Here is a 15,425-nt window from a genome sequence, read left to right on the forward strand (position 1 = left end):
ATTCATGCGCACTGTCGCGCACAACACTGGTAGCCGTTATGTCGGCGACAGCAAATTCAACGTCACATGAAGCGAATAATTTGATATTGTAACGCTGGATAACTATGCCACGCGTATTTTACTCGTGGCGACGGCTGGAAATTTCCATACAAATTAGCAGACCCGCGGGCCGCATATCATAATCCGCAAATAATAAACGGCTGTATTTGTGGTAATTCAGATTGCCATATCTTAACCGCTTTGCGTCCACAATTATTGGATTTATACTTAATTTCCGAGTCTAAAATTTAATTTTGCTGTTTAGTGGCAGAGAGATTTGACGAATTATTAATAAAACTTTATTTCCATATGTTTTTTTATATCTCCAAAAAATCATTTTAGTATTACTTTTGTATCTTAAAAAAAAAACTTTATAATAACAGACTGACAGCGAAAACAAAACGCTGTCCCAAAAATATCCAAACTATTTACAGGATCAACCATTCAACAGTTTACCGTGTTTTCTAAAATCTTTTTTTTTTTTCACATATTCCGCATGTATCCCTTATTTTTACAATTTGCATGACCTATTTCAAGCTCAACTTGATTTAGTTTAGAGTCATCTCTGATGTGTACGCATCACGGTGCAATGTCAACGAATTAATTTATCGCGACTGAGATAAGCTGCGGATGCGTCACGCAAACGTATACTACTGGCGTAGTGAAAGGTCTGCCTACATACGTGCACGAACTACTTGCGCGTTTGCGGTTTATACTTCGGAAAGATTATTATAATTAAAAGCTTTATATATATATATATATATATATATATATATATATATACACTCAAAATCGCAGACTATAATGTTCGTGCGACAGAATTAATTTGTTCATTCATGTGGGGTTTAATGATATATGTAACATAGATGGTATTGGCTATTCAAACTGGATGTATAGAAAATAACGCCTTGGGCATTGTGTATTGTCACACAACTGTGAACCCACCTGCAAATGAATTTTATTTTCAAATAGCTAAAATAAATGTTTTAAATTAATTCAAGCAAACTATGTTATTATAATACACTTTATTACACACACAGTATAACGAACTTGTTATTGTCTGCTATTATTATACCCATTATTTCATTCAATAAATTGTTATTATGCTAGACACACATTAATCGTCCGTAATAATCCGTAATAATCGCAGCTATAATATATAATTTATATTATGAACTACATTAAATTATGCGATTAATAATGATTAAACACATAGAACAGTTTAATAATATAATAATTTATCTCCCTCAAAATAAAATATATAATCATAATTATTTTTAGATATGCCTTAATTCTGTCTTTTTTATAATTTACGAAATCTTTAAATTTATATTTGTATATGTTTGAAATGGAGTATATATATATATATATATATATATATATATATATATATAATTAAACCGTTAAAATAGTACATTATAATAAAATTGTAATTTTTTTTGAAAATTGGATTAAATATCCACAGCCTAAACAAGCATAATACATCGTCTTGGACTTACAAAGCATAATACATCACATTATAGAGAAAAAAAGGAAAAAACATATATAATATAATAATATATTATTTATATAAATTAAATAATCTTTAAATATTTTAATAGTAATATATATTACCTTATTACTTACTCAAAACAAATGTTTCAAAATTAGATCAATTCTATTTACATTTCAATTAAAATATTGAAACTCTAGAAAGAATAATAAAAGTTCAGTGATTAAATATTTGTTTAAATAATTTTTTTTTTTAATTTCAACATTTAATTCTGAGAAAAAGAAAGAAGCTACATAAGAATTTTTTTAAATATAATGCAATTAAAATATTTGCACATCAAAATTTTAAAAAATGTAGCAATTTTTTTAAAAAAGATGTATTATGAGTCAAAGTTATATTGGTTTCCTCCGAAAAACATTATACGACGTAAGTCAAAAACGAATAATATATCAAGAAGGCATATCGAGCGTTATAAATTCAACTGCTTTGACGTTTATCGTAAGTGAAAATTTATCGAAGAATATTTTATCGAACTAAAAATAAATCAAAAGCATAGACTCGTCTTGGATTTACAGCGCGGAATATTTCGCCACGGGCGATTACAGAAATAATTTCGCAGCAATAGGTTGAACTCCTGTCGAACTTTGTACAATACACAGATCTGTACGACACACAGATTTGCGATTAAGTTTATTCGTCGTTGATGAAATGCGATATTAACAGTTTAATTCGCAACGCAATAGCGATTTGACAAGCGATTTGACCCGTTACGATATCGTTTATCAATGCGTTTTAAATGCAACTACACCTGTGTGTGCATATGGCGGGATTAACTACAAAAGAGTACGTAAATTAATAGTGGACACCGAACGCGAGCGAACATGGTTACTTGTACGCGCGTTCAAACAAGCCAATTAAACTTCGAAACGCGATAAAAAGGTCGAGCGGTGCACTTTACGATCGGCGCGACGTTCTATGTTCTATCCGCTCTGGTAAAATAAATTTACTTTACGCGCTAATTTATTGTAATTTACTTAACTTTCATTGTGTATATGTGTGTGTGTGTGTATATATAACGCTTCGTTGCGTCTCAACGTTATGAGATTTTTTTCGCTGCATTTAAAATGCATTGAATGCATTGATAATACATTAAACGAAAAAGAGAATAAAAAAATTTCCACATTATATATATTTTTTAAATTTATTGTTTCCCTTACTTCTCTTTGTTACTGTTTTCTAATAGCCTTATATTACATATGATAAAAATAATTTTGTTACCATAGGTAGCAAAATTAAAATCAAAATTATAATTAGATAAAAAAAATCAAAATTTTTTTCTACATATATAAAATATTATGTTCAACCTAAGCTTAAGCCATCACCTTGCTTTCTACAGTGATTTCCAATTAATTGTGAGAGTATCGTCCACTTTCGTGTGCAAAAGTTTCTCATACAAAAGGTAGCCCATGTTGTGGCCCATTTTACATTATCGATCCTGACAAGTTCCCGAGAGCGCCACGTTATAACATTTTCATCACTGTCCAACAATGTTCTCTGCATATTCGTAAACGTGTTATCGTCAAACAGCTCTCTCTCTCTCTCTCTCTCTCTCTCTCTCTCTCTCTCTCTCTCTCTCTCTCTCTCTCTCTCTCTCTCTCTCTCTCTCTCTCTCTCACTCTCTCTTTCTCTCTCTGTCAGTGCAAAATTTCGTGACATTTGGGCACATATCATTGTAAGAATCAAGTAACGCGAAACACTGGTATAACCGCAAGCAGGCACGTAAATCGATTCGACTACGATATTCAACAACCCTATGTATGTAACATGTCGCGAAGAATAACGCAGTACCAACCACCAAAAAGTTACATGGAACATTACCTATGTCACAAACACTATTGAGCATCGCGCGTAGCCGATCGTGAATTTCCACGCGGTTGTAAACTAAACATATGTATATGTATATGTATTATGTGTACGTACATCGTCATTACTACCTCGCGGTTATATGCTGAATCTCCATGGTAATAATGATAAGAGGTGGTTACTATGCATGAATTTTGTTATTTAGCTATTATACGCAGTATATGAATATTATTGCACAAACAATTAGGATTGTTTGTTAGTATAAATCTGTATTATATGGAATTGTTAAAATAAATAGAAGGAGAGAGAAAGAAAAATATAGAATAATAATAATAAATATAAAATAATATAGAGAGTAGATACAAAACATTATATAATATAAAATAAAGAATTGTAGAACTGCTATTCTTTTATAGTGATACTTTTTAAAAATGTCATTTTAATTGTCCGAAGACTTTATCACGAATATTCTTTAAGAATATATGTATTCACATCTTGAAACTGGAAATAAACAATGTTATAAGAGCCTAAAAAACAACTTCTTTTTTGAAAAATTTGCCTTTCTTATAAAAAGGCATAAAATTAATTATTCTGCTTACAAGAATTAAATCCATAAAACACTTAATGTAACATTTTAGATAATTTTTTGAATTTTTAATATCTTCACACACACACACACACACATAAAACAAGAATTAGAAAGTGACTTGAAAAAATATAAAACAAATATAGAATAAATTGTTTACGGGAAGTATTTTTGATATGTACCGAGCAAGAACTAAACTTTTTTTAAATTTCTGATCTTGTTATACAGATCCTATCAACTTAAATATGTGTAACAACAACAGGATCCATTAGAGACAAATTGAACAGGTATGCTTATGTTTTGCACAGCATTGAAACTTTTTTCCCTAGCCCTAGAGAACAAAGTTTCTCGTAGACTTTGCAGGAAAGCTTATATGTATTTTCTTTATACGAGAAACTGAAAATTAACTTATAGAGAATATTGATATGAAAGCTATAAAACACAAGGAACAAAAATAATGATTTCCAATATTTAAAATAATAGTGAGAATAAACGATTATCAAAATAATAGTTTAAAATAATAGTGAGAATAAACGATTATTATTTAGAATCAAGAAAAAACATACATTATATTTGCATAAATTAATACGTGCAATCAAATTGATCTTCGGGCATAAGGTGCTTTTGAATTTATTTTAGCTAACTATTAAATTTACTTTAGCAGCTAAGATATCAGAGAAGCTAAAATTTAAATCATAATGTTATTACATTAAATTATAATGTTATAACATTAATCTACGATTTATTATATATATATATATATATATATATATAATTTATAAATTTTAATTACTTAATAACTTATGTAAATTTTACAAAACATTAAATTTTTTCTTTTTCAAAAAGTTTTAAACAAATTTTTTAAAATACTTCAGTGAAACTATAAAGTCCATTTTCTCCTATCTTTATATATATATATATATATATATATATATATATATATATATAATTTAAGATATAAAAATTTTCTTATATAAAAATTAAAATATCAGTTTACTATACAAGCTTTCCTTCACATACAAATTCCGTAATTTATATTTCACTGAATTTTAATTGTGCCAATTCAATCTCTCTATCAAGAACAATAAAATTACGAAAATTTCGACTAATACCTGCCTCCGATTTTTCTGGACATAGTGCAATAGGCCAACTTTGAGCGAATTCGCACTGTAACTTTCAAGCGCAATACAGCGTCGCATGCAATACCAGATCAAAGAGCACCCTCTAATTAATATGCATTCGATCTACTAACGGCTTTAATATGTTTTTCGAACAAACATTTTATCGCGCACAATGCAACTGCCCCTTTGAGGAAATATTTCTTTTTTTTTCAAACAACTAAATGTGAGTTGTTGCATCAGCTCACAATTTCGAACATAGAGAGATCAAACTCCTGTTATCTCCGAAAGTCATTATGAAAATCCTTCATTATTCATCACAATTAAGAGAAATTTTCGATAGTATTGACGATATTAATAAATAATAATTTTTTGCTATATTTCTCGATAATTCGGATGGGTATGTCACATATAGCTATCAAGAACCGTGAGCCTCTTTTCTACTTGAGAGAATGACAAAGAGTAAAAATCTACAAATGATAAAATGTTAAAGATGTAATCTCTTAAAGTCACAGAGGGGTTGTGAACGTAATTTTCTAAATAAAATCTTGCCATGCGAGGCATAAAACGGTTGGACGTAAAGCACGGACGGAAAGTAAAGCATAACGATTGCGTCGACTAGACGCCGTCATATCTAATATATCGTTTATCTTTGACAGGCGACCGATAAAATCTGCAATTTCGCCGAAGCTGATGTGAATGTTACTACAATATTGCGAGCAATTCCGTGACCATGATTAACCACAAAGCTCATAGAAATTACATCCCATTCAGTAATAAATGCATTTGGCATAAAAGTAATATTTCTTGTTAAAAAGAAAAATAATTTCTGTTTATATAATTTCTATAATTACTTTATATAATTTACATAATGTATATTATTGATAGCAAATGTATATTTAAAAAAAAAATGACGAAAATTTTGTATTTTTAACAAGGACAGTAAATATTCGCAGACAGTTTGTCGTGCATTTTGTTGAGAGTGCATTTGTTTATCGCGAAACGACGAAGAAAATATGCTCAAGCGAAATGGCCTTAAGTTAATGCGAAAATTTTACAAGTCTCGGCTTATTATAGCTCAAGCTTTATCTCAAACTTTATTTGTTTGACATCTTTATTGCATCAAATTTTCAAACAAAAATAACGAAAAACACGGCATGTTGAAAAGTACAAAAATAATGTATTTGCTTTATTTTATTCTTTACGTTTTTTGTTTAATGCATAGATCGAAAATGAAGCATAATGCATTAGTCTTTTATAATAAATAATTTGTTTGTCTTTTAATTACTGAGACAATCATTAATAAAACATATTTTAATTTTTTTTTAAATATAATATCAAGTAAAGCAATTTTTTTTTAATTTAAACGGAAAAACAGAAAATTTTTTTGTATTTATTTAATTTTAATCTTTCTAATTCGTTTAAAAATTTATTTCAAAATCTTGTAAAATTTTTTCAAACTTGAAACTTTACTTAAAAAGATTGAGAAATCTGATATACCAGCTTGCATGTAACAATAAAACTAACAGAATTGTTAAAAAAAAAAAAAAAAATACTTTTTGTTTTGGAAAACTGCAAAAAGTGCCGAAACAAAACGATAATAATTTTAAACATGATTTAAAATATACTTTTTACAATGTTTACAATATAACTTTATAAAATATAATTTTATATAAACTCTTGAAGAAAACATAATACATTGCATTCTAATTATAAATACAAGTTAAAAGTATGAAAAAAAAATTACAAAAGATCTCTGAGTGTACAATATATATCAGTACATTTTTTATAATAATTGCAATCCGATACTATTTCTACATAAAACTTTATTATTCCTCAATAAAGTTTATTAATTTCTATGCAAGTAAGAAAGTCATTCAATAGACTGCCCGAAAAAGTTATGTAAATTTGTGCAAAATGTTTCTCGCTTCGAAAATGATTTCTAAGATCCTGAGAGAGTTTTTGTGGGAAAACATTTCTCGCTCTTTTCCAAAAAAATAAAAAAATAAAAAAGATACGATTGTGCACACGGTAGTGCCGTTACTTCCTTGTGATAGTGTGAATTTCGATCAAATCGATATAATCTTCGATTGCAATTCGATAGAACGATCTCACATACACGGTACGCCCGCACATGCCGTATCTGTCCCCGAGGTTTTCATTTCAAGCTCTCGCGCTTACGTTGGACAAATCTGATTGTGAGACGAAAACGTCGTGATCGGCACGGTGCAATTGCACAATACTCTAGCGATTCCAATAGGAAAGTTTAGTCACGCGATGTCATTTCGACTAACTTTACATCAGATGTCCCCGAAGAATTAGACGTAACTATTCAAATATTTTATTCCTTTCGTATTTTAAATTAATAAATATGTAAATTATTATTTTTAAATTTGTTAGTATCGTGTAAGATAATGATTAATTCTGTTCAATTGAGTGCATTTTTTAAATATTTATATATAATGGAAATATTATTATTTGAACATTAAATATCGACGAATATTTTCAAGATGCTGCTGAATGTTTTCTTACAAAAAACTCTCTCAGGATTTTAGAAATCATTTTCGAAGCGAGAAACATTTTGCACAAATTTACATAACTTTTTCGAGCAGTCTATTGAATGACTTTTTTACTTGCATAGAAATTAATAAACTTTATTGAGGAATAATAAAGTTTTATGTAGAAATAGTATCGGATTGCAATTATTATAAAAAATAAATATACTGATATATTGTACACTCGGATCGTTTGTAATTTAATGATTTAATCGATATGCGTGTGTGTTTGTATATGTATATATGTATATGTGCGTACATACACACATAAAAATACGTACACACAGTACATAATATTTATCAAATTGCAGTATATTCGTCGAAACTTAGGTTTTTAATAAAAAAATATAAGTGTACGTATATATTTATGTTTCTTTTTACTTCGTAAGATGCATTTTAATAGTTATGGGTGCATAATCATAAAAAGAGCGCTTTTAAACGAAAAGAGTACATTTGGAAAATTATCGTAAAACTATAGTATAGTCAAGTAAACTATAAGTATTGTAAAACTGTCATAAAACCTCTTCGCAAATTTTATTCACGCATACACGTTTATTTATACGTGTGAAATGTGAATAATGTATAAACGTATACACGTATATAACAATGAATGATTTTTCAAACAAATAGTGATCAATTTTAATAGTAAAAATACTAAAATAATTGTATATTTTATTTATAATTTTGAAAAATATATTAAAAATATTCTTTAAAACACTATCAATGAAAGTGTATCGCGTCATCACGAATAATAAATAATCATATTAAAGTGAATAACCATATGTATATAACAACACACCATATTGTAAAAAATAATAAAGCAATTAATTAGACGCGCAAATATACCATGTCATTACAGATAATCAAACAATTTCAATTCACTCACCAACGACTGCGATTACCAGAGGTTAACCGTTGCGGAATGTATTTTTCCAGGAAGTCATCCACAGCGTATGATCATCCCTCAGAAGAATCGTGATTTAGTATAATGATTCTCATCCTTCTGTGCAAAAACCGATACATGTTCAATACATGCACAATTCACTTTTGATTAACAAATTACGAGTAAAACGCGGAGCGATTATACTTCTGTTACGGACAACTGTGGCGCGAATGGATGTGAATTGGCGCGAGTCGCGCAATACGTCACAAACATGGCGGACGCGCACGCGCGCGCAATTTCAAACTATTTATGATATACTATCAGATATGTAAAATAAAAATTCTAATTATTATTATATATGTTAATTGACACAGCTAATTTAATTATTACAATGATTGCTTAACATTCTACTTATCCTTTCTGATGCTTATTTATGCATGCGATACATTAATAAAAAAAGGAAATAAAAAATAAAAAACATTTCTTTTATAATTTCAAGGTGCAAAAATTAATTTTTTAAATTAATGCTTATTGTTATTTCGATATGCATAAAATTTTAAAGCACTTTCAGTATGATCAAATTATATATTTTTATTAAAATATTTAATTCATATTAAAGTATTAATTTTTTCGCTGAAAAATTAAATATTCTCAGTATAATATGCAATATGAGAATCTATAACAAATTTGTGATTGATTGATAGTCTGTATACTAGGTCAACCCCCTACAACGATAAGAGAGATATACGAAATTCCTGGGAAGCGATGAATTCTTCGAGTGCATTGGGCTACTGATATGGAAACTATTCGCGTGACATTTCTCAAATAGAATGTGAGGTATTCGAACCTGGCAATAGTTATCATACTAAGAAGACACTAGCAAATTCCATATTTTTCAAAAATACACAAAATATATATTTAGCGAACAATTTTTCTCTATATGATATGATATTTATGTGTAATAGGATGCGGATAAGTATGGAAATAGAGAATGAAAGAAATATTCTCACATGTGCGTAGAAAGACATTGCTCATTATTGTTTTTTCATTAGAAACATTATCTGATTAAACTTATATGATAGCTATACATGCATAGATGTACATATACATACATACACATATATATAAGTATACATACGATTTACATATATTTAATCGTATTTAAAGTTGCAAGAACTATTACGCTATTCCATGTTATAGTATTAATTTCAAGTGCGATATCTCCTATCTCTCATATGTTAATAAAATTTCTTTTGACAAGTGGAAAACACTTTTTTTAAATTTATATTTTACATATTAGCTAGTTAGTTAAAGTGCAATCACTTTATGGACGTAAGAGTGAAAAATCTTGGAAATGTGAAATGCAATATGTAAAAGTATATGTACGTATATATCCTAAAAAGGTACAATTCCTAAAATTCGTCTATGCAATTTTTATTAAACAAGGTTGAGCATGTTGTAAATGCTTTGTGCATCATTGAGCAGCAGATTTATGTCGCCCAACATTGCAAGAAGATAAAAAAGATGTGTATATATATGTATATATAATTATCGTTTCTCTTTAAATAATAATGAAAATAATATGATATAGTATATATATTATAATTATATATAAACATATAGCGCGCATTATTTAGTGGCTAAAATAAATAGTTTGGTATATTATTCTTAATTGTTAAATTTCTCTCTCGAGTTTTACAAAGACAATATTAGAAACAAGAAAAAGTTTTCTATCTTTCTAATTCCTCTTTAACATACACTTATAAAAAGATCAAGAGAGAATTAATATTTCATTGAAATACAATTGAAGATAAGGGGAATGTTTCGTCATGTTTCAAATTAATCGCTTAGCAATATATGCCATATGTCTGTATTATTATTATTTCTCTTTCTCTTTGTTGCTCCTGTTCCCTAATTTGTTTGCTAAGTTCGTCAATTATTTTTCTTATTATGTTTTCCCCTCTTTTCTTTATCAAAAGATTTCAGAGTCGAGATACATAAGTAGATATCTAATATATAAGTAGATATCTAAACAATCGTATTTTATCAGTTTTGAATTTACAATAAATCTTACAAATAAAAACAAAGATTAAAGTTATTTCCTAATTTATCTTTTCTGTTTCTTATATCTGTTTGAGAATGTTCGATTATAATCAACATGTTGGGCCTGGCACTAGGAATTTGTATTCCTAGTGATACTTTGCACAACACGCTGTCCCCACCATGCCTCCAAATTGAAAGGCTCAAAATCTGTAAAAATATGTGAGATGCACCCTACACATCCACTGAGAACACCATACTATAGGTGATAATAAATTACTAGATAAAAAATAGCATAGTATAAAAACAATAACAGTAATAGCAATATATAAAAAATATACGAGAAAATTAAATATCTCATAAGAATTATCTTTCTTATTGTACAATTCTTCTGATAAATAATCAAGAAAAAAAGCAATTGTAGTAAATAAATCCTTAAGAACTTCTTTAAATCTTTAAATCATCAAGATCTTCTTTAAATCTTTAAATCATCAAGATCTTCTTTTATCATTTTCAGATAAAATCAGGAAAGCATAGTACTCACTTTTAAGATGTGGATTTGGTTCATGTTCTTGGTAATATGTAACTGACGCTCCATTTCTATAATTGGAGGAATTATTATGTGATTGATTGTGACACATATCTAGCTCTCTAGACACAGAATTCCAAGCTGAAACAAGATAAACTTCTTTCAGAAACGAAATATTTGTACAATTTATACAATTATTTAATTAAATTAGATCACCTATATATACTTACAATCACAGATATAATTAATCAAATCACCATGTTGCGACTGAGTCTCCGGCTGATGTCTAGAGGATATTGAAGAAGGCCTCTTTCCATTCATCGTTGTTATTTGCGATCTACTGCTACAAATAAAAAATTACTCAGCAATTGTTTCAAAGATATATTTCTCTCATCTATGATACAACATTAAGAAAAAAATTTAATCCCAATTAATTTAATCTAATCTACTTTATTATAACTATGCATTGTCCTGTAAATGCAGAAACATTATTTTACAGAAGCCTTTAAGAATTATCTCTGATCCAGAAGATGTAGATTAGAAGGAATTAAGATTGAGATTTTATAATTGCTATGAAAATGATATTTGTTATAATAAAATACATCTAGCTATTTTCGAAATGTCGTAATTCGAACGCGTCTTCGTATATTAATATATGCAATCCGCCAAACAATTATGTATAGCTGTGACACGATTTTCACATACAATAATAGATATACATCAGATGCTAAAATAAAAAAAAATAAATAAAAACAGTAACGACACACATACCCATCATCGGAAACAGCAGGAAATGTTTCAATTTTTCGACGAAATTCCATCGAATTCTACAGATGCGATAATTGTACGAGGCGCGAACCGATGAGTAGGAAATGTCAGCGCGGGAAAAATGGCGACAGAGACAAATGCAGACGCGCTTTACCATTCCCGCCCGCGTACTATCGCTCGCGTTTCACCGAGCAGCCATCACGCGGGTTTTCGCGTATGCTTCCGTTCGCACGATTACAAATTGGATGTAAATTGAGAGGAGAACGGCGACGATTAGAATCTAGTGGAGACGTTCGCGCGAAAGACGCGGGCGAAAATTGTGGTTGACGTTTGCCAGCAGGTTTCGCACGCGATGATAAGTACCTCATTTTTCCTACTTCTGGAGTCTGTCCACTCCTACGACGATGCGACTCGATCTGTCGCGATGAGTGATGATGGTCAGGGTACGCAGCTGCCTGGACCAGGCTGCGTCGAGACGCGTACGACGGACGAGGCTCCAGTGCCGCTGATAAAGAGAAGAACGTTCAATGTGTCAAGCACCAGCTGTGCGTAGCCTATCCTTGCAGTACAGTAGTTGACTGTCAACAATCAGCCGCGACACAGCCATAGAATAATAAAGATAGACGGAGCATCAATATTTCACTTGTCATACGACAAGACATACTGATTGGCTGCTATCGCATGACTTTCCAAACCCTAGAAATTTCTATCCAATAGCAGAGAGGCCTGAAAGCAACTATCCTAGGGTTTTCTATAAGATACTAACCCCACACTTGTTTAACACCGCCATCTGCATTCATTTTGGAGGTTAGACTTATGTAGTCAAGACGCTACCGGTAAAAATCATTGTTTAATAATTAGTGCGTGTCTATATGCTCCAAGAAACGAATCGCGAACGTATACAACAATGTAAGTATAAATAATTGTGTACATTTTATTAGCGCTTGATTCTTTTCAATTCTAAAATACATTTATGAACATTAATATATGTATTAATATTAAAATTATTTTTGTATACATATATGCATGTAAAGGTTACTCTCCATATAAAGAGAGAAAATCGAAAAGAAAGAATAGTCTCAACATCTTTTGATTAATTCCAGTAAAAACAATATTTTTTAAAGAACATAATAAAATTTACTTTGTATATTTTAATAATTTAAAAGTTAACTTTTAATTATATTAAAAGTATAATGTGCAATATATTAAATATAACATAAAAATATAATTAAAAAATTGTTTTGTTTTGTTTGAATCAAATTAAATTATCAAATTTATTAAATATTAGTGTCAAATGACATCTTGTTGAAATATTTGCAATAAATAAAAAAATTTTCTGAAAACATGCGATTCTTATCTTTTTCTTATAAAAATAATGTGAACAATATATATATATATATATATATATATATATATATATATATACATATAAAAATTTTATATATTATTAAAAATATACATTAATGTTAATATAATTTTTATAAAAGTTAATACAAACTGCAATCGACATTAATAATGTTATATATATATAACTTTATTTCTCTCAAAAAATAAAAATTTAAGGTATATTCTTTCCATGTCAAAACGTTGACAAAAACGCTTAAAAACCTACCAGAATACTTTAAGAAGATTATATGAAGGGAAATGAAATTATTTCCATTTCATTCCACCGTTTGTAGCAGATTTAATCATCATTTATTAAAAGATACATCCGTAACACAATAGAATTGGAAAAGCCTCTTCAGTTGTTATAAAACTTGTTTCAAAACTTATCGTATTATCGGTTTCTTTTGTTTTCTTATTATCAAAATATAAAAATAATACGTAAGAACATAGTTATTTATGAAGATGTAAAACGATCTTATTCCCTTGTGTCAGTATTGTATAATACAAAAAGTGATAGCCACACTATCAATGTCTCATTATAAAATTTGAAAGAAATGCTTTATGCCCAGAAAATATTTTACATCTATATTTTTTAAAGTTTTATTATTACTAAAGTGATATAATTGCGCAAAAATAAAGAAGTAAAGGAAAAATAAATCAAAATATTCAGTTCTAATTGTGAGATTTAGATCTAGATTTATTTTAAAAGGTATAGTTAAAAAAAACTCATTAGAAAATTAAACCGTGACGAATCCAAATCATCTTAATCTTCGAGCATCCTGCCGAGGTAGTTTTGCTTCGGAGTTTAAAAGTTAAATGAGCACAAAAGTTACGCTAATTACATTGCGGTTTTTCATTTGTTTCGTTCGCATACGGTAATCTTATTTATACACTGTATATGTTAAATAAAATCGAACAATGAAGAGTTAGCTGGTCAATCGCTGACGAATCAATAGAGATATAATTAATCTTTGCTTCAGCTGCGATTTCATCACTTGCATTGCTTCGTAAAAAATACTTTAATAAAATACTTTTAAAATTAAATGTAATTAATATTTACTATTATATATATGACATTCTTTTATATCTTTTTTTAAAAACGACTTTCTATATATATATAATGTTTGCTTTTGGAAATAATGCAATATAAGGATTCTACAAAGATAAAAAATACAAAATAAAAATAAATAAAGATTAATATATATATACTTATATATAGAGTACATTTTTATTATTTATCGCATATTAACAGATTTGTTTATGCATTCTCAGAAAATGTAATTTTTATAGAATTAATATTATCTGTTTTATTTTATTTATCTTTTTTCATTTAATTCTTGTTATTACTAATGTTGTATAGTATTAATATTATTTTAACTTTAGTTATGCATTAATAATCTTATTTGTCTTATGTCTATATTATATTAAGTTTCCAATATAAGATTCCAATATAATTTTTATGAACGTAATTTTTTTGTAAAGTAAAATGAAATATGAAAAATTTTCTCTCTCTTTCTAAAGATTATTTTTTATTATAACATATATTTCTAGCTATCTACTTTTGTAAACATTACTTCGAAACGAAATGATATTTTGAAACTGAAAAGTACATGTCTTGTGGAATTATTGAAAAGATACAATCTTTTTAGAATTGGTTCTCAACTGGGTTATTATATACTTACAATTAAAGACGCGTCAAAATGCATTAAAATGCACATCTAATTATTAAACTTAATCCAGTTAAATAAAACAGTTTTAAATTGTCGAGCAGTAGTATCGTAAAGACGTATCAGTTACAATCTTTAAACTTTGATCAAATTTTTTTTCAAAAATTAAAAAGGACTTTTACATTATGTCAAAATTTGTAAAGGTAATTATTTTGGTGTGTATTTAACTTGGTGATAACAATACAAAAAAAGAGTTATATTATACATATTTATATTATATATATATATATATATATATATATATATATGTATATATATGTATGAAATTGTTTATTATTATATACATTTCATGTAAAAATATAGAGATTTAATTTATTTAATAATTTAACTGCATCAGCCAAATATATTTTTTATTTTAATATATTTTGGTGTAAATTTTTAATTGCTTTACGCAAACATATTTCTAAGATTGTAATTACAAGTTTGCGACTTTGATTAT

The 15,425-nt window shown here is 28.2% G+C and overlaps 2 protein-coding genes across 5 annotated transcripts in view; both read right to left on the reverse strand.

The window, feature by feature from the left end:
• Positions 1-8,688, reverse strand: part of Nmdar2 (glutamate ionotropic receptor NMDA type subunit 2) — a 208,911-nt gene extending 200,223 nt beyond the window's left edge. The window contains exon 1 of the mRNA XM_083044909.1: positions 8,540-8,688. The gene's annotated coding sequence lies outside the window, so the exon portion shown is untranslated. The remainder of the gene's footprint in view (positions 1-8,539) is intronic.
• Positions 8,689-9,540: 852 nt separating this feature from the next.
• Positions 9,541-12,518, reverse strand: LOC145939978 (MAPK regulated corepressor interacting protein 2). 4 transcript variants are annotated; one of them, XM_083044699.1, is made up of 4 exons: positions 12,237-12,518; positions 11,336-11,445; positions 11,121-11,261; positions 9,541-10,786 (listed from the first exon to the last, which is right to left on the reverse strand). In XM_083044699.1, exons 1-4 carry the CDS (start codon positions 12,239-12,241, stop codon positions 10,710-10,712), a joined length of 333 nt encoding a protein of 110 aa, XP_082900825.1. In that variant the 5' UTR covers positions 12,242-12,518; the 3' UTR covers positions 9,541-10,709. The 4 variants fall into 4 exon arrangements, with proteins under 4 accessions (XP_082900825.1, XP_082900824.1, XP_082900827.1 ...); XM_083044698.1 differs by having other exon boundaries at positions 9,543-10,786; positions 11,336-11,448; positions 12,237-12,503; XM_083044701.1 differs by having other exon boundaries at positions 9,544-10,786; positions 11,121-11,246; positions 12,237-12,501.
• Between the last annotated feature and the right edge of the window lie 2,907 nt (positions 12,519-15,425).

This window comes from Prenolepis imparis, unplaced genomic scaffold, assembly GCF_030444845.1.
Source record: "Prenolepis imparis isolate NDT839.2.m4 unplaced genomic scaffold, iyPreImpa1.0 SCAF_8, whole genome shotgun sequence".
Taxonomy (NCBI): Eukaryota; Metazoa; Arthropoda; class Insecta; order Hymenoptera; family Formicidae; genus Prenolepis; species Prenolepis imparis.